This window comes from Salvelinus namaycush, chromosome 9 (genome assembly GCF_016432855.1).
Source record: "Salvelinus namaycush isolate Seneca chromosome 9, SaNama_1.0, whole genome shotgun sequence".
Lineage (NCBI taxonomy): Eukaryota > Metazoa > Chordata > Actinopteri > Salmoniformes > Salmonidae > Salvelinus > Salvelinus namaycush.
The window spans coordinates 39,095,340-39,115,934 of record NC_052315.1 but is presented as its reverse complement, the minus strand read 5'-3'; the positions used below and the strand labels follow the sequence as shown (position 1 = coordinate 39,115,934).

The 20,595-nt window shown below is 41.0% G+C and overlaps 1 protein-coding gene across 1 annotated transcript; it reads right to left on the bottom strand.

Moving 5' to 3' along the window:
* Positions 1 to 238: 238 nt before the first annotated feature.
* On the bottom strand, positions 239 to 8,568 carry LOC120053497 (muscarinic acetylcholine receptor M2-like). The gene is made up of 4 exons (XM_039000625.1): positions 8,450 to 8,568; positions 3,149 to 3,388; positions 1,895 to 2,869; positions 239 to 1,182 (listed from the first exon to the last, which is right to left on the bottom strand). The coding sequence occupies exons 2-4, from the start codon at positions 3,320 to 3,322 to the stop codon at positions 853 to 855; spliced, it is 1,479 nt and encodes a 492-aa protein (XP_038856553.1). The 5' UTR covers positions 3,323 to 3,388; positions 8,450 to 8,568; the 3' UTR covers positions 239 to 852.
* Between the last annotated feature and the right edge of the window lie 12,027 nt (positions 8,569 to 20,595).

Sequence of the window (20,595 nt, the reverse complement as noted above, 5' to 3'; positions counted from 1 at the left end):
GTGGGAAGCTTGTGGAAGGCTACCTGAAAAGTTTGATCCAAGTTAAACAATTTAAAGGCAATGCTACCAAATACTAATTGTGTGTATGTAAACTTCTGACCCACTGGGAATGTGATGAAAGAAATAAAAGCTGAAATAAATCATTCTCTCTACTATTATTCTGACATTTCACATTCTTAAAATAAAGTGGTGATCCTAACTGACCTAAGACAGGGAATTTTTACTAGGATTAAATGTCAGGAATTGTGAAAAACTGAGTTTAAATGTATTTGGCTTAGGTGTATGTAAACTTCCGACTTCAACTGTACATAGGGGAACATCTATAACCATGTGTCATAGTATATCAACAAACAAACCTTAAGTGTCTGAACAGTGCAGAAACAGCTCTGAGCAAACCTCTGCCACTGCACCTGTTTATCGAACAAGCACTGTACAACAAGCAATCACAAGACATCAGACAGAATCACCCAGACATACCCGAGATAACCAAATTCATACCATAGAGTAGACATGTCACATACCCAAAACATAACATAGACAGCCATTATGTAAACCGAGTTTAGCCACCATGTTGAAACCAAACGTTTCATGAGAATAGCAGTCTAATTTGGAACCAACTCATATAAAACCACAACCAACATAGATAGATACACATCTGAGCTGCATTTCATTCTAAGAAGTTGTCTCCCCTCTCCTTCTGCTCTGGTTCAGCCTCTACACAGATCAAAGGTGACTGGGTAGGTCTAAACAATAGCTTCACCTACTTTCACCTATCCAGTCCTATCAGATCTGTGAGTATCTGAGTGAATGAAGACAGCAGCTTCGCAGCCATGACCCCTGACCCCCTGGTCCTCATGACCTCATCGTGCGTATGTTCCTGTACTGGCAGAGCAGCAGCTGTCGGAAGGTGTTCTTGAAGGTGGTGTTGCACAGGGCGTAGCAGGCCGGGTTGACGGTGCTGTTGATGTAGCACAGCCAGTAGCCAATGGTCCACAGTGAGTTGGGGATGCAGCTGGAGCAGAAGGTGTTGATGAGCACCATCACATTGTAAGGCGTCCACGTGGCCACGAACGCCACCAGAATGGCCATGATGGTGCGCGTCACCTTCTTCTCCCGGGACGGAGGGCCCTTCTTCTTCTTCGTCTTCCTCTTGGGGCTCTGCTTGGAGTTCCTCTTTGTCACCTGGAGACAGAAAAGTGATCGATTTTTGTATGAGTATGCATGCATGCATTTTTTCATGATTCTACATTCTCCCCTACCACATAAAATATCTTGTGCTTTTTGATTTTGGTTATAAGTATACACTTAGTATACAAAACATTAGGAACATATACCTAATATTGAGATAGGTTGAGGACTACGAGGTATCGAAAGGGTTCCACAGGGATGCTGGCCCATGTTGACTCTAATGCTTCCCACAGTTGTATCAAGTTGGCTGGATGTCCTTTGGGTGGTGGACCATTCTTGATACACAAGAGAAACTGTTGAGGATGAAAACCCCAGCAGCGGTGTAGTTCTTGACACAAACCGGTGCACCTGGCACCTACTACCATAACCGTTTCAAATGCACTTCAATCTTTTGTCTTGCCCATTCACCTTCTGAATGGCACACATACACAATCCATGTCTCAATTGTCTCAAGGCTTAAAAATCCTTCTTTAATCTGTCTCCTCACTTTCATCTACACTAATTGAAGTGGATTTAACAAGTGACATAAATAAGGGACCATAGCTTTCACCTGGATTCACCTGGTCAGTCTATGTCATGGAAACAGCTGGTGTTCTTAATGTTTTGTATACTCAGTGTATATATATTTTCACTTTACACATACTTCATATTATTATTTAAGGGAAGTTGCTGTCTATTCTGTTGTGCATTATATATATATCAACACCTTTAACAGCGTCCGTGTCACCAGGCTGTGTTTCTCTGTGGCAGGGGTGGAATCTGTGTTGCTGTGCGTGGCTGTGTATGTCTCTCCCTCAGGCCGGGGGTTGCTTCTGATACAGGAGAGTTTGGGCCCGCAGCCTGTGGCCTGGTTCTGAGAGCAACACCGTGTCTGGCTGGATTTGGCCTCACCGTTTGACCCCTTCTGTGATAGGCCAGGCTCTTCCTTTTGATTGGATGATGAGGCAAGGTTGCTGACTGTTGTGGTAGAGCTATCTCTGTCTGGCCCTTCCCCTCTGCAGGGCTCCCTGCCATTCTGCTGCTGGACCCCCTCCCCGACCTTCTCTCCATCCCCACCCTCCTCCTCCTCCTCCCCAGTCACAGTGCAGTCATTGGGCTTGGCCCTGCTCCCATCCTCCTGGCTCTGCGATGGGCCTTCTCCCAGGCTATTCCCTGAAGGTTTCCTGCTGTTCCTCCGTACCCGGCTGCGGCTGGCCTTGGATATGCGCCAGTAGAGACTGATCATGATGGCCACAGGCAGGTAGAAGGCCGCGATGGCCGTGCCAAACGTCACCGTTGCGTTGGAGAAGAACTGGATGTAGCACTCACCAGGCGGCACCGTCCGCCCACCCACGATGAACTGCCAGAACAAGATGGCAGGAGCCCATAGTACGAATGATAGCACCCAGGCCGCCGCAATCATCATCCCCGCCATCATGGTGCTGCGGCGCACCGGATAGCTGAGAGGCTTGGTGATGCAGAAGTAGCGGTCAAAGCTAATGATGAGGAGGTTCATAACTGAGGCGTTGCTGACCACGTAATCAATGGACAACCACAGGTCGCACACAACCGGGCCTAAGGGCCAGTGTCCAATCACAATGTAGACAGTGTAGAGGTTCATGGAGCAAAGGCCAATAATGAGGTCAGCACAGGCTAGGCTGAACAGGAAATAGTTGTTGACAGTCTGGAGGTTCCTGTTGACCTTCATGGAGAGCATACAGGAGAATATTAGAAAAGACAATGATATGTGTAGGACCAGGAGTTTTTCCTGACCATGTGATCTGGCCAAGGTCACACATCACTAACAATGTGCAATGCATTTTGCCAATATCTTTCAATCACAACACTAAAGAATAACAGGTCTCCAGTATTTTAGGTGCACTGAATATTGGCTGAATATTGGCTATCCAACGACCTTTTCAACTGTATCCTAAGAATATGATTAATTTAAAAAACTAAGTGATGGATCTTTAATCCAAACCTTTATGGAGAGCATAACCAGGATGTTGCCAATGACGGTGACGAGGCTGAGTGACCCGGCCACCAGGATGATGAGGACGATCTCTACCGTCTTATAGGGACTCCCAGAGAAGAGACTGCTGCTTCCATTGTCTGAGCTGAGGTTGGAGTAGTTGGTGAGGTTGAGCGTCTCCATCTTGTCTGGTCTTGGTTATCCTTTTCAAGTATGCTTTGGGGCCAATCTCAGAACTACAAGATACACCTGGTAATGACAAAGATTACATACGCTTTTGATAAGAGATTCTCCATTAAGCCTTCTTTTTAGTCCAGGATAAGGCTTAATCTGTGTCCAGGAAACCAGCCCATAGTGTATTAAGTCTAAGCATGAGTGCATCTCTTTTTGTGTGTGTGTGTGTGTGTGTGTGTGTGTGTGTGTGTGTGTGTGTGTGTGTGTGTGTGTGTGTGTGTGTGTGTGTGTGTGTGTGTGTGTGTGTGTGTGTAAGCATTTTCTCTGTACTCCTCACAATCAACTACCTGATGGTTTTGTACTTGGTTCCTTTGTGATTTCCGACAACAGCTTCCTGACTGGTAGAGGAGAGAGCAGGTGTGTGTTCCTTTACCCAGGTGTGAAAAAAATGGCAGGTGAGCAAATAAAGGCCCTTTCCCGTAGCTGCAGGGTTTAGAAATCCACACAGTAGTGTCCTATATCTCAAAATCAATATGCAGTATCACCCCTGAATATTTTAGGACAGGTATGAAGGAAGAACATTCTCAGATCCAATTAACAAAGGATTATTGGTGAGCAGCAATGACCTGACTCCTAATATTTATCCACCTGCTGCTGTGTTTGTAGAAAGTAGATTTGACCTGAATGTTAACTGCTGAACACTAAAGACTAAATTAAAAGTAAATAGTTGACCTAATAATTACCTATATTACAAAATGAAATGTTTGTTTCCTTATCCTATAAGCCTTTGGATAAGGAGGGACCGCAATCCTTTCTATGGTTTGGATTACCTGACTGCTGTCTACCTAATGCTATCATTTCTGTCCAAAACCCAATGCAAGTCAATATCTCCCAAATATTTTTTTGAATTTGTTTTATTGATGAAATGTGTAGTACATATTCTGCTGTTCTATCGCGTCTGCAGTGATGTCAGAGGGAAGAAGCAGTGTAGTTGTTTGCAGTAACCTCTTTGTTGTTGTAGTATCCCAAACGGACGCGGCACTTTCACCAAATAAGGATTCAATCTTTAGGTAACTTCATTGAGCTACACAGTCAATTCCAGTCACATTGGGATGATTTTGAAATATTGAAACCATTTTTTTAGAATGTGGTCTTATTTGTACTGTATTTGGCTCATCTATGCTATGAGTTTGAATGCATTTTAACTGCATGGTTTCCTGGACAAGGCTCCCCTCCTGGCTCTTTGAGGACCTGAAAGTACTCACTGGGATAGGATGTGATCTGACAGGTCGAGTTAGAACACATTATTAGGTCACTCTAACCTCTAAGACAGCTCATTTACATTTTCTGGTTTACCTGGAAACATACATGTTGACATTTTAGCAGATAGCTAATCTGATTTTAAGAGCCAAGTTAATAATGTCAAGTTGTTCCCCTAATTCTATAGGCTTGTAGAAGTACAAGCAAGTAGCCTAGTGGTTAGAGCATTGGGCCTGTAACGGAAAGGTTGCTGGTTTGAATACCTGAGCCAACAAGTTGAAAACCTGTTGATATGCCCTTGAGCAAGGCACTTAACCCTAATTTGCTCCAGGGGTGCTTTACTACTACAGCTAACCCTGTAATCTTGAATCTGCACTGGCCACTAGCTAGCTGCTGTCACAGCAATAAACTACATTCATGCTGCCATTCTGGGCTAACTGTGAGGGGCAGATGTACAGATAGATAGAGGTCTATCAGCAAGAGACTGTCTCCATGTCACGACAGCACAGATCCTATCAGGCTAAAGATGAGTAACTGACTGTGGGAATAGTGAGGGATGCTGTCCACTTTGAGAGAGTGATGTTGGTGCAGTTGTTCATCTTCCTTGCTGTCTTTTATACTTTCTACACTTTGTGAGACCCTAATCTCTCTCTGATCCTGTCTTGGCTCATCTCTAGCTCATCTCTGCACCAACCCCAACCCTCCTCTGTCTGACAGTAACAAAGCAGATAGCTCGATTTACAGGTATAGCAATTCCCTATGACACAAAACAAACAACACCATAACTACATTTAGCAAATGGAAGAACACCCCTGTAATAGCTGTTAAGGAACGACGGTAAGAACAAAAAGTATCTACAGCACAAACATTACTCAGACAGCGATGTGATTACCTGATCTATTCGGATCAGGAAATCAATGGAAAGACACTCAGGAGAGACTTTAAGGATCATTGCATGCTGCTGAAGCAGCCCCATAAGCAACTCCATTAGGCTATGTGATAAGATTGTACCTGATAGAGGCTTCCTTCCTGCTTTTAACATCAGCTCAAATATCATTACAGTATGAGTACCCCCATCTGTTATCCCTCAGATACCCCATTTTGTTCAATTATGAAACAGTGCTGTGCTGCACTTACAGGGTCATAACCATAGAAATACAGTATGGTCATAACACTCAAAAGATCAGGAAGAGAGCCTGCTCTGCTCTATTGATATGTATGTGTTTGAGGTGAAAGTAAGACAAACACGTTTCATATTCTCATTATTCTGACAAACATATTTGCTCATGAATTATTCATGAAGCCCCCTCCCACTCATATACACGTACAGTAGATGCTGTAATAGGTGGCCCTATGGAGAACCTCATATACAGACCTGGCATTAAATGTTACATCAACATTATGAATCAATCAGTGACCTGCTCAGAGTCATTGTGTTTTGCTTCAGGCATTAAGGGTTAATGCAGGGAGACCAAACAGCCGTTACACAACTGTCCAATTAGCTGCCTGAGTGGCAAACACATTTATTTATGAATCTACAATGAGGATAGGGGTCAGACCAATGATGTGTCTAAACATTATGCAATAATAATGTACATATGTATGTCTATGGGTCAGACAGAGCTCCTCTTCCCTCCCTCATACCACGTGCACATGTAGCCCCTCACACCCAGACCTTCTGATTCAAACATAACAGGATGATAACAGGACAGCTCCTACTAATTGTTATGGATGGAATCTGGAGAGAAAAAAACGAAGCAGCTCCTTGACAGGCCCACTAGCTTATCTAGCGTAATCTGATTCAACAGCTGCTTGCCCCAACAGCTGGTTCCGGTAATGTGCTAGTATGACTGGCTGTCTGGCTGAGTTGGTTTTCAGGGAATAATTCTCTTCTCACTTGGACTCTGAGAAAGGCACCGCATGCTGCTGCTACATTCTGTCTCACCATGTTACAGAGAACGAATCTGGGGCACTGGAACACAACTTGGAACATGTCTTGGAACGTGTGTCCGTGTGTGTGATCTTTCTCTTTTAGACCCTCTCGTGTTCAGTCCACTCAAAGCACGTTACTCTGTTTTTCCATTGAGGGCTTGGATCACCTTTCTTTTCTCTGCATAGTCCATCGCAAATAAACAACCTGACAGTATACAAGGCCAATAAAATTGCCACCACTTGTTGTAACAATTTCTGGGAAGTCTGTGCTACACTGGGAGAGGTGGGAAATTTTACATCACTGTGTGCTCTGCATTGACGTAGGAGTGTAACAGAGTGTGGAAAAAACACACGCCACTCTGCATCACAGAGCCAAGCAGGAGAGACAGAAACAACCTGCCAACACCAGATTCTATCAAACAACACACCCTGAGAACAGAGGGGAGGAGGAGAGGAGAAAACTATGGGACAGAGGAGAGGATAAAGGGATGATCGTTGTACACACACAGGCAGAAAGACGGAGTCGGTCTATCTGAGCCAGGGCACCCTGGGGAGGAATATGAGAGTTAATAGGAGAAGATTAGGAAACATAATAAGATCTACCATGTACAATTCCCAGGGAGGAGTCCGTCGGCACTCTAATTTAGCTGTTTAACACACACACAGTACAGCATGGGAGATTCCTGGTGAGAAACAATATAATTGTTCTGGCCTCACTTGACACTATCATTAAATCATGATATTAAAGGGTAATGGTACAGGACAGGAGTGAAAGGTTAGTCAAGGTTACATGAAGACTCGCGCCTCAGGGATATTGTGTGGAACTCACAATGATGAGACACTCCAGACCTGGGCCGAAAATAGTTGTATTTTGTAGTTTATTTGAAAATACCAACTTTTCAAATAGTCGAGGTAGTGTAATATAGTTTATATAGAGTTTCAACTAAAAGGCAACTTTTTTCTTTGATATTCAAATACAGGTCTCAGAAAAACAAATAATATTTTTAAGTATTTTGAATACCTCACAAAAAAACAAATAATACTGAAGGTATTTGAATATATGCAAGTGACATTTAAAAAAGAAAAATATATTTATTTGATGGCTGCCACATACTTGATGAAGAACCAAAAACTACAACAGTTTATTGAATTAGTCTAAATATATGATCATAAGCACATGGTTTGGAGGGCCCTTAGATATAAATCTTAATATAGCCAATAGCCTACAATTAAATACATGAGGGACATGGAATCACCTCAACATTTGAGTAAACCACTTAGGCAGCTTCAAAATTACTAACAAATATATTTCATGAGTGAGACATCAGGAAATACAGTAACACTTGACATCTAGTTCTTATACGTGTTGTAAATTTGGGATTCTGACAATATCAACATTGTTGTTACATAGGACTTTGGAAATTGCTTTATAATTGCATAATAATGGAGTTATTACATAAGTGATATAAGGAACAGTCACTATTATTTATCTTGCAAAAACGTTCAGCTCATTGCTATCCAATTAAAATGCAATTACCAAAGTATTATGTAACAACATGCTAATATGATGTTTCTCCAATAGTACAGTTTTATTACACAAGCACAAGAACAGTCATGTTCAAATGGTCTATGCTCTGTTAAAACACTGTAAGCGCCAAAGGTGGCACAAATCCATAATGTACACGTTTATTTTCCGACAGAAACATTGTGTTTGTACAGGAATTTTATTTCTGAGAACAGTCTCAATTCATTCGAGAAACGTAGCTACAAAACTCCACCCAAAATTGTACATGCACCCAACTTTTAAAATGATCTGTGCGTTTCTATTCGAGCATGAACTCCACACTTACAAACCAAACGCAGTTCGCGTAAATAATATAATATTTGATAGGCTATGTTAAAGTTTGAACAGTCTCGCTGTGACAATGGTTGTCCCGGACTTACCTTCGACCAGTTGAGTCAGGTGGTGGATGGATCCAGTTGTTATGCCCATATCACTGTAACCGTCCAGAAAATATAGCTTCAACAATCTGGAGAAATGTAATGGCAGATGTCGACATACTTCTCAGGCTGAAGGACAAAGGGCGACTTTGCGTGTTCGCCAGTAGTCGTATGTGCGCGAGAGAGAGAGAGAGAGAGGGGGAGGGAGAGAGAGAGAGAGAGGGGGGAGAGAGAGAGAGAGGGGGAGAGAGCTCGTGAATGAATCACGACGCTGCACCATAAAATGAAGTTGTATTTCGACAAGTTTATGAAGTTGAGGAAACATTGTCAACACTAAACATTCAAGTGTACGTTATTTTCCTTTGCAATGAGGAAGTAAAGCCTATTCCAGAACGCATTATTTCGTGCAAGATTTTGTTTAACTTCTACTTCATCACAATCCCGGATCCGGGAGCACCCCCATCAGTAAAAAAGCTGACTAGCATAGCCTAGCATAGCGTCACAAGTAAATACTAGCATCTAAATATCATTAAATCACAAGTCCAAGACACCAGATGAAAGATACACATCTTGTGAATCCAGCCATCATTTCTGATTTTTAAAATGTTTTACAGGGAAGACACTATGTATTTCTATTAGCTAACCACGATAGCAAAAGACACAACTTTTTTTTCCCACCATTTTTTTCCTGCATAGGTAGCTATCACAATTTCGACCAAATAAAGATATAAATAGTCACTAACCAAGAAACAACTTCATCAGATGACAGTCTGATAACATATTTATTGTATAGCATATGTTTTGTTCGAAAAATGTGCATATTTCAGGTATAAATCATAGTTTTACATTGCAGCCACCATCACAACTCTCACCAAAGCAACTAGAATAACTACAGAGACCAACGTGAATTACCTAAATACTCATCATAAAACATTTATGAAAAATACACAGCGTACAGCAAATGAAAGACAAAGATCTTGTGAATCCAGCCAATATTTCAGATTTTTTAAGTGTTTTACAGCGAAAACACAATATAGCATTATATTAGCTTACTACAATAGCCAACCACACAACAGCATTGATTCAAGCCAACAATAGCGATAACGAATAAACCAGCAAAAGATATACATTTTTTCACTAACCTTCTCAAACTTCTTCAGATGACAGTCCTATAACATCATATTACACAATACATATAGAGTTTGTTCGAAAATGTGCATATTTAGCGGCACAAATCGTGGTTATACAACGAGAATAGTAGCCAAGCTGGCAACAAAATGTCGGGAGAAATCTTGGGAGAGGCACCTAATCTAATCATTAACTAATCATAAACTTGACTAAAAAATACAGGTTGGACAGCAAATGAAAGATACATTAGTTCTTAATGCAACCGCTGTGTTAGATTTTTAAAATTAACGTTACTACGACATACAGCGTGCGTTAAAGCGAGACCGCACCGAAATTAATGGCGGAATATGAGTTTTACATTTTTCAACAGAACAACGAATTAACATCATAAATAGTTCTTACTTTTTGATGAGCTTTCATCAGAATCTTGGGCAAGTTGTCCTTTGTCCAAAAGAATCGTTGCTCGGTTGTAGATTGTCGCCTTCAACTTTGGAATTAGCAGTAAACATTAGCCATGTGGCCCAGACGTGCCCAACTCACTAGAACGCAACACAAAGAAATATCCGAAAATCGCAATATACTGATATAAACTGATATAACTTGGTTTAAAATAACAACATTATGATGTCTTTAACACCTATATCGAATAAAATCAGAGCCGGATATATCTAAGGCCTATAACGGTAGCTTTCCAGAACGCCATCCTGAGGTCTGTCTTGCGTCATGGCGAATGTTGAAAAGACTGCACCCCACGTTCCAAAACCCTTTATATGGCCTCAGATCTGCCTAGCAACACCATTCCAATTCTCACTATTTGCTGACATCTAGGGGAAGGCGTATGCAGTGCATCTCGACCAATAGAAGACATGCAAATTAATAAACTGACCACAGAACAGCCTGTCTGATTTCAGATTTCTCACTTCCTCACAGGAAAATTGCTCCAACTTGAGTTCTGTTTTACTCACAGATATAATTCAAACGGTTTTAGAAACTAGAGAGTGTTTTCTATCCAATAGTAATAATAATATGTACATATTGTACATTGTTGCTCGTACATATTGTACGAGCATGAATTGAGTACGAGGCAGTTTAATTTGGGAACAAAATTTTTACAAAGTGAAAACAGCACCCCCTATTGAGAAAAGGTTCCATGGACAGTGCTCGCGCGCGGTGCCAATTGAAAGGCCGTGGGTAAACAACTTTGCATGCTTCACTGCATTAGCCATGACTTCATTTAAGCAGAATCTGACAAACAGAAAGCCTGCCAGTGCTTGAGAATCCAAGCATGTGTGTGTTTACTGTGGAGTATTTATTCACAGGCATTCAAACACAGCAAGCATGTCGCGGCAGGTAGCCTAGTTGTTAGAGCCTTTGGGCCAGTAACCGAAAAGTTGCTAGATCGAATCCCCGAGCTGACAAGGTAAAAGTCTGTCGTTCTGCCCCTGAACAAGGCAGTTAACCCACTGTTCCTAGGCCGTCATTGTAAATAAGACTTTGTTCATAACTGGCTTGCCTATTTAAAAATATATATATGAAGTTAGTTCCATTCCGTGTCCCTTGTAGATGTATAATATCACGGCTTATCAAATCAAATGTATTTGTCACATACACATGGTTAGCAGCTGTTAATGCAAGTGTAGCGAAATGCTTGTGCTTCTAGTTCCGACCATGCAGTAATATCTAACAAGTAATATAACCTAACAATTTCTTCTATACATATAACAGCCCTGACTTTTATTTATTTATTAAACATTCATTCATTAATTAAAGTGCCCCGCTTTTTAACTTGAACAATGACATTTAGGCGGAATATGGTGTTTGTTAAGTACACTCTATGTGACAATGCAAGCCTAGGAGTTGATTGTTATGGCTGAAAATGTACAGAATACCGTTCAATAATGGTACTATTCACTCAGTGGATGAAATCTGTCCCTGCATCAGTCCTATTTGCTGTATTAACCATGTATTCCATGTTAGTAGGCCTAGCTCACTTAATGCATCACAGTAATCAAATGAGGGGCTTTGCAAAAGTATTTAGAGCAAAGTTGTTATGGAAACTATATGAGGACCTAATAGTGAAAAATGATCCACAAAATGGATCCATGTTAAACAAATGGTTTTCCCTCTCAGCATAATGAGGGAACGAGATTCTGCTCAACTCCATAGTTATTCTGTAGCCGGAGGATTTTAACCTTTATAACTCTGTCGTATTGACCTTCACCACACGTGACGTACACTGCCCCAGTCTGTGTGTGGCCTTACCCTGATGGAATTACTAGAGAGAATAACAGCCTCCACACTCAAACTATTACAGACGAGATGTGGATCTGTCAGCTAACAGGCTCATACAAGGCACTTAAATATGATTTACATAAGTATTCACACTCCTTTGCTATGACATTCCAAATTGAGCTCAGGTGCATCCAATTTCCTTTGATCATCCTTGAGATGTCGCTACAACTTGATTGGAGTCCACCTGTGGCCAATTTAATTGTTTGGGCATGCTTTAGAAAATATCACACCTGCCTATACTGTATAAGGTCCCACAGTTGACAGTGCATGTCAGATGAGAAACTATACCATGAAGTCCATGGAACTGTCCGTAGATCGCCAAGATAGAAGTGTGATGAGGCATATATCCGGGGAAGGGTGTAAAATAATTTCTAGAATTTCCAAGAGCACAGTGTTCTCCAGCACTGGGAAATTGAAAATATATGGAACAACCCAGTCTCTGCCTAGAGCTGGCCATCCAAACCAAACTGTGCTTTTGGAAATGTATTTAATCCATTTTGAATTCAGGCTGTAACAGCAAAATGTGGAATAAATCAAGGGTTATGAATATATTCTGAAGGCGCTGTATTTCACAATGGTGTTACATAATCCATGTTACTCAATGGAGGTGCATACATTCAGAAAAAACAAATGCTGTGTATGGTGTGTTGTGTGTACATGTATGAGCTCTGATGAATGTGTTTTCAGAGGTAAAACAGTGGAAATATTATCATTATGAAAGCGATGCAGTTGTGCCGAAGGGGCATGAACTATTACCCAAGACTCAGTGATAACACCAATACCGACACGTACACACACACACACATCCCGCACGCACCAGAGTGCTGTTTAAATTCAAAAGGGGTGCTATGTGTTCCATTCTATGTTGGGATGGCCCTTCATAACACTGTTCCCATGAACGCTGGTTGTCCACTAATCTGTATGTGAGGAAGAAAAGACCAGTGAACAGGGCTTGCCACTTTGACTCTATATGGAGAAATGCCCCAAGGTACCAAAGGAAATGAGGTCACTCTGTTACGATCTACAGTAGCTGCTTGAATGCAGAGAGGTCACATATAACTAGAGCAGGGGTGTCAAACATACGGCCTGTGGGTGATTTGAGTAAAAAATGTACAATTATAAAAGTATTTTTTATATATATATATATTCTCACTGGTCAGTTTATTAGACACCGACAGGGAGATTAAATTAAGGGTTTTACTGTTAAGATGGGTGGAACCAAAGCAACCCAATGAAAAAATGTGGACTCTTTTATGATATAATAATTGGTTTACAATCAGGGACCCATGATCATATAGGCTACATTTCACCTGCTGGCTAGGTCAGTTGTGTTTAACGACACCACTGCCATCTAGTGGATCATTGTTTTAATGTTTTAGTACTGACAGGACACCACCAGTATTGACTGATAGCAGTGATGGGAGTCAAGACTAGAAGAACCTTCAAGACCCAGACCAGAATCAGACTTAACCAATACCAGATCTGACCAAGACCAGACCAAGACAACCTCTTGAGACAGAGAGAGACCAACAAGACCCTGTTTATCAAGACCAAGACCACTTTAATTGTGGACAGACAAGACCCAGACTTAGACTTAGAGACCAACACTCTTGACCAGTATGGCCATTCATAGTAGAAACATGGTCAAGATTAGTAAATAAAAAGGATGACATTCTCAGTTCCAAAAAACGAACAGGTTGTGGTAAATCTTACTACCACACAGGGACACTGTTTCACAATACAACGTGATGGCGCAATAGCAGTTCGATCTCATGACAATCTGTGTTACTCTCTCAGGCAGTGATTTGTTTTCATGTTAACCCCAACACCCCTTTCATCATGTGTAAGTGTATTTGAATAATTATACGGGTATAGTCTGAACAAAACTGTTTAAAGCTGCAGTTATAAATGTTTTTTAACTGGCCAACCCTGGTTTTAGAGTGCTGCTGTGGTGACAGCTTTTGTTCCCGCTCAGCACTGCAAACACACCTGATTGAAATAATTGACTAATCATGGTCGATTGATCATTTAATCCGATGTTTTAAAGTTGGGTTGGAACAACATTCTGCACACTGGTTCTCCTCTGGACCTGGTTTATCCACCTCTGCTGTATTGCAATGAGTTACTGGTTCTGGAGTGAGGGAGCAAAGGGGTAGAGTAGAAAGAGACATCAGAAATGGATATAGACAGAGCATCGAGAGAGGGTGGAGAGAGATCGAGAGGAAGAGAGAGTATACATTATCTCATCCCCCAGTTGGAAGACCAAGTAATCATAAAGGAGCCCTAAAGGAAATTGAATAGAAGCATATGGGCTGACTGCGCATCTCTCCACCCTATGGGACCCTGTGCACATCACACACACACACACACACACACACACACACACACACACACACACACACACACACACACACACACACACACACACACACACACACACACACACACACACACACACACACACACACACACTAATCAGTCCCACATGGAGGCCAAGTTCTCTTATGAGCATAATGAGTACCACAGTACAAACAAGGCGCTAATTTAAACTCTCCATTCACCTCACACATACACACATACTGGGAATGCTATCACTTACTGCTAAAAGAAAAAAAGCATAGCTGGGACCTTAGTGATAGGGTTGTTCACATGGCAATCCAGAAAATGGCACAACTGCTATTTTCAAATTGAACTCACTATGTTAAAGTCTCATGAAAAATCACAGACAATCTTTATACTTTATAACAAGTTTGTTTACTCAGAATACAGTAGACACGGGTATGGTGTTGGCGATACGGTGGTAAGACTAATGAGGGCACAGGAGTGTGAGACAACAGTTTAAAAGGAAATTAGACTTTGTGTTTGATTGTAAGCCCCTTGTGTTGATCCCTACTGAGTCTTTGTTTTAGTCTGTGCTCTCTTACCCTGTGTGGTTGCTTAGGAAAATCTTTCACCGTGAGTGGATTGGAAAAATTATGCCACTAGTTTGCATAAAGCCTCATCTGAAATGGAAATGCCATGTAAAGCAAGGAGGTGGATTATGACCATATCTTCCATTGCCTTTATATACTGTATCCAATGCAATGTTCATAACCAAGTGGGAAGGTGATATTTACCATATACAACTGGAAAAAATCCACTTGAACGCCCCTCCAACTCGTAATTACTATAGGGAAACTCGTCTATCGTCCCTGAGCCCCGACTTCTCCCACATGCTGACTTATGACGTGACCTACTAAGGAAATTACCTCAATAACATCATTTTTGGCAGTTAAATGTAATAACAAAACATGATTTATAAAAAGCAATCTAGTAGTATGTTTTTTTAACACTATCATTTGTTTATAAACATAATAGCTGTACTTTTAGTTTATGGTTGACGCAGCTTGTTGGCCATTAGACCATCTGCGTTTCTCAACGAGTTCAAAGCACGTGAATGCATCCAACTGGTATTTACGACTTCACAACTGGTAATTACCACCTTCCCACTTGGTTATGAACACAGCATTAGCAGTGCACCTGCATGAGAAGGGCATAATACTGAAGCCAAAGATATAGAATCAATAGAATAGAGCCTCCTATTTACACAGTACTTAATATAACTTGTATATGCCATAGCTGCATGTGTGAAGCAAGGAAAGATGCTCAGTATTCTGAGCAATGAGATAAACTGCAATTAATCAAACATTCCAGATTGTCCACTGTGACCCAATATGGCTGTGGTGGTCCATACACCACAGAGAATTGCTTTGATTGGAATGTCCACTTTTTATTCTACTTCTATGACTGAAGTTCACTCTCTATGTATTCTATGAGTCATTAGGCATCTGTCAGGATACAGTCATTTGAATGTCTAATCCCTCTGGATGTGGTTGGAGTGAAATAACTACCCAAGGGTTATGACCCTTATGTCATAGCTATTCCTGTCCAATAAGAAAGCTTGTTTTCGCTCTCAACCAATGGCTCTGAATAGCATCTCTGTCTGACAGTATATAGGGCTGCTGTGTATAACACTTCATATTATTGTGGCTGTAGCTTTCAATGCAAATCTGCTCCTGCTCATAAACTCTGTCAGTTACCATGACAGGATCTATGAAATATTAATTCAAACCTCCACAAACACTTGCACACAAACATGTACTACGAACAGACACGCACACATTGAATGAAGATTCAAAATTTGGACCAACATATGACTGTTAAACATAGGCTACTGTCTTCAGATATATTCATATTCCGATGTATTAACAGTGACCAGCAGCAATTGTCTGCAATGGTTATTATTTTTCGGCCGTTCTGCTGCCATAGGCGAGCCAACAAAATGTATCCCCCGCAAAACTAGAATAGTCCCAGTAAGTAAAATTACGTTGAAAAGACATCTAAAAGACGTATTTTCCAGACGTTGAAGTTAGGTTCAATTTAGGTTCTGAATGAAAGGTGAAAAGATATTCAAATCAAATCAAATTGTATTTGTCACATGCGCCGAATACAACAGTTAGACCTTATCGTGAAATGCTTACTTACAAGCCCTTAACCAACAATGCAGTTTTAAGAAAATAGAGTTAAGAAAATGCCAATAGTCTGGGTCCCCATTTGATTAATTGTTCAGCAGTCTCATTGCTTGGGGGTAGAAGCTGGACCTAGACTTGGTGCTCCGGAGCAGTTGCCATACCAGGCAGTGATGCAACCGGTCAGAATGTTCTCGATGGTGCAGCTGTAGAACTTTTTGAGGATCTGGGGACCCATGCCAAATCTTTTCAGTCTCCTGAGGGGGAAAAGGTGTTGTCATGCCCTCTTCACAACTTTCTTGGTGTGTTTGGACCATGATAGTTTATTGGTGATGAGGACACCAATTTTCCACCAAAGAGTTCAATCTTGGTTTCATTAGACCAGATAATCTTGTTTCTCATGGTCTGAGAGTCCTATAGGTGCCTTTTCGCAAACTCCAAGCGGGCTGTCGTGCCTTTTACTGAGGAGTGGCTTCCGTCTGACCACTCTACCATAAAGGCCTGATTGGTGGAGTGCTGCAGAGAGTTGTCCTTCTGGAAGGTTCTCCCATCTCCACAGAGGAACTCTGGAGCTCTGTCAGAGTAACCATCGGGTTCTTGGTTACCTCCCTGACCAAGGCCCTTCTCCCCCGATTGTTCAGTTTGGCCGGGCAGCCAGCTCTAGGTAGAGTCTTAGTGGTTCCAAACTTCTACCATTTAAGAATGATGGAGGCCACTGTGTTCTTTGGGACCTTCAATCTTTCTGAAATGTTTCATACCCTTCCCAAGATCCTGTCTCGGAGCTCTACGGACAATTCCTTCGCCTTTCCAAGTCATGTCAAATCAATTTAATTTACCACAGGTGGACTCAAATTATAGAAACATCTCAAGGATGATCAATGGAAACAGGATGCACCTGAGCTCAATTTCGAGTCTCATAGCAAAGAGTCTGAATACTTTCGTAAATAAGGTATTTCTGTTTTTTATTTTAAATACATTTGCAAACATTTCTAAAAACCTGTTTTTCCTTTTTTATGTTGGGGTATTATGTGTAGATTGATGAGGAAATTATTTTATTTAATCCATTTTAGAATAAGGCTGTAACGTAACAAAATGTGGAACAAGTCAATGGGTCTGAATACTTTCCAAATCCACTGTATATACAAAATAAGTTACAAACAATGTGAAAAAACACACAAAATATCACAATTGGTTTGGTAAAATGTCAGCCATCCCCTCCGGTGCCATTCTTCTACAGTACGTAGACGTCTGTGATTGTTTCAGATTTGGTCCTTACCGGACTAAAAATCTATGTCCATGGACATTGAAATCAAGCCCGGTCTGGATTGCACCAAATCTGGAACCAAACATTGACATCTATAAATTATTTACTTTCAACTTTCAACTTTTTGGGGGGGGCTTGCCTGTTTTCTTGTTATTTTGGCATTAATACCTGTGTCACGACTTCTACCGAAGTCGATGCCTCTCCTTGTTCGGGCGGTGCTCGGCGGTCGACGTCGCCGGTCTTCCAGCCATCGCCAATCCATTTTTCATTTTCCATTTGTCTTGTCTTGTTTTCCCACACACCTGGTTCTCATTTCCCTCATTACGTGTTGTGTATTTAACCCTCTGTTTCCCCCATGCCTTTGTGTGGTATTGGTTATTCTGTTTCATGTTATGCGCACGTTAGTCTGTTGCGCTGGGTTATTTTAACCCGAATTGTTATTTCGTGTTTATTTTGCCGTGTGCTTTAGGTTCGCCTAAATAAAAGGCTCCATTGGCTACCCAATATCTGCACCTGACTCTCTTACAGCCATTTACGCATACCTGACAACCTGTCACATATCAGTTTGCAAACAATGTAAAATATATATATATAATTGAATTAATAAAGCCGCATGCAAACATACAAACATCTTTTTTTGTTTTCTTGAGTAAGGCAGCTCCAAAATGCAGGTGTTCCAGCCTAGCTCAGTGCTTTCTGTGGTGGTGGGTCAAGCCAGCAGAAAGTACAGAGCGTTGTGCCTTGATTGGCTCAGCGTTCTGTCACTCATGGGGACACTGTGTCACCGCCAAGTCTTAGGGTAGAGCTAGAAAATTCAAGCCCAATGGGAGCTGCCATAGAGTTACATTAAAAGTGCCCATCCAAGAAGGCTCAAGGTCATTGGCCACAAATAAAATCACGTTATAGCTACAATAGCTTTGATTGGACTGTCAACATCATACTTTCAAAATCTTAGCTTGCAGTCATCATCATGAATCAAGTCGACAATCTACTGGCAAATAATTTTAATCTTTGTCATATGAAAAGAAATAATGAAGAGAAATTATAGATAAAACATATCAGTGCTCATTGGCCATTGGACATAAACACAGGGGTGGAAAAAGTAAAGATAACTTAATAGAAAATGACTCAAGTAATAGTGAAAGTCACCAGTAAAATACTACTTTAGTATAAGTCTGAAAGTATTTGGTTTTAAATATACTGAAGTATCAAAAGATAAAGTATAAATAATTTCAACTTCCTTATACTAAGCAAACCAGATGGCACAATTTTATTTTCTATTTTTTTTATTGACATATAGCCAGGGGCACACTCCAAAACTCAGAAAGAATTTACAAATGAAACGTTTGTGTTTAGTGAGTCCGCCAGATCAAAGGCAGTAGGGATGACCAGGGACGTTCTCTTGATTAATGTGAAACTGACCATTTTCCTGTCAAAATGAAAATAGTACTTTTGGGTGTCAGGGAATATGTATGGAGTAAAAAGTACATTATTTTCTTTAGGAATGTAGTAAATGTAAAAGTTGCCAAAAATAAAAATAGTAAAGTAAAGTACAGATACCCCAAAGAACTACTTAAGTAGTACTTTAAAGTATTTTTACTTAAGTACTTTACACCACTGCATAAACATTACACAACAAGTTGGAAATCGCAAATTCAACAATGAGTGGTTTGGAACGAATCAGTGGCTAACTGCAAGCATTGCAAAGCAATCAATATCCTGCTATTCAGTGGAGTGGCTGTGTGGTCCCAAGTCTAAGATTAAGGGTCTCTTTTCCTAGTTTAAAATGATAAACATTCAACATTGGCCATGCTGTCAATGAAGCATGATTTGTGCCGCGCTCAAAACAACTGTTGACTTGGAACTGCAAAATCTGACTTCAGTGAGTTGAAGACAACTGGGAACTCGTGAAAATAAGTTTTGAACTTTCATCCAACTCGGAATTGTAAATCGGGAACTCAGGCCTCTTTCTAGAGCTACGACCTGAAGATCACTGACGTCATCATGATTCAACCTTTTTTTTCAAGTTCCCAGTTGTCTTGAAAGCACCATAAATCCAGAGAATGTCAGACTTTGATGATAAATTTGATGACAAAATTTGCCCACGAAGGACCGCCGCACCACCTTCCTGTTCAAGTGAGCACAGCACAACAAGGTTAGTCCAAAAATGTATTGTATGCTGCTGCATAAATTATGTAATATACCAGGGAGATATGTATACTCTAGCTAAGGAAATAATACTAAGTGTATGTTGTGTAGTAAGCTGTTAGTAGCCCTAATGCCTCACCCTAATCATTTGGTCTATTTGCACCTCTTAATTGTGCCTACTGTTCTGACTTGGTGGTGCACATGTAGCCTATAACCTGTTTTTGAGAAATGTAATCATTGAATATAGTAAGAGCTTTCATTGTCTGCTTATATCCCCCTTTTATTTATCCTACAGTTCTGACTTGGTGTACAGGGAGAACACTGTAAGAACGGCCCAGGTTCTGAATTTCAAATAGTTATATTGACTTCGTCCGTCCTAGCTTGCTCATTAGTGTCTTAATCGAAAATACAGATTGCCTCTCATACGCTTGTCGTCCCCTTATGCCATAGTTTGTACATCTCAGTTGTCAATAGAAAACACATTTGTTTAAGCAAGTCAGCCATATCAGCTATGTTTTTTTAAAGGCAGTAAATGAGGCTGAATTAACTGTTTCACTGCCAGACAAGGCTTCGCTGATAGCCAGGTGTAGCAGTGGTAAGGTGTTGGGAATGCTGTCGGGACTCTGCTGTTGGGACAGCTTTATGTAAGCCCTAACAGTTTGTGGGCAATGTTTGTCACCGTTATAGTGGAATTAATGTATTGTTTCGTGTTGTGTTGTGTAGTAGCTTTGCTGGCATTCATCCCACATTTTTGGGGGGATGCATGCCCCACCAAGATTTACATGCTAAAATCGCAACTGACCCTATCC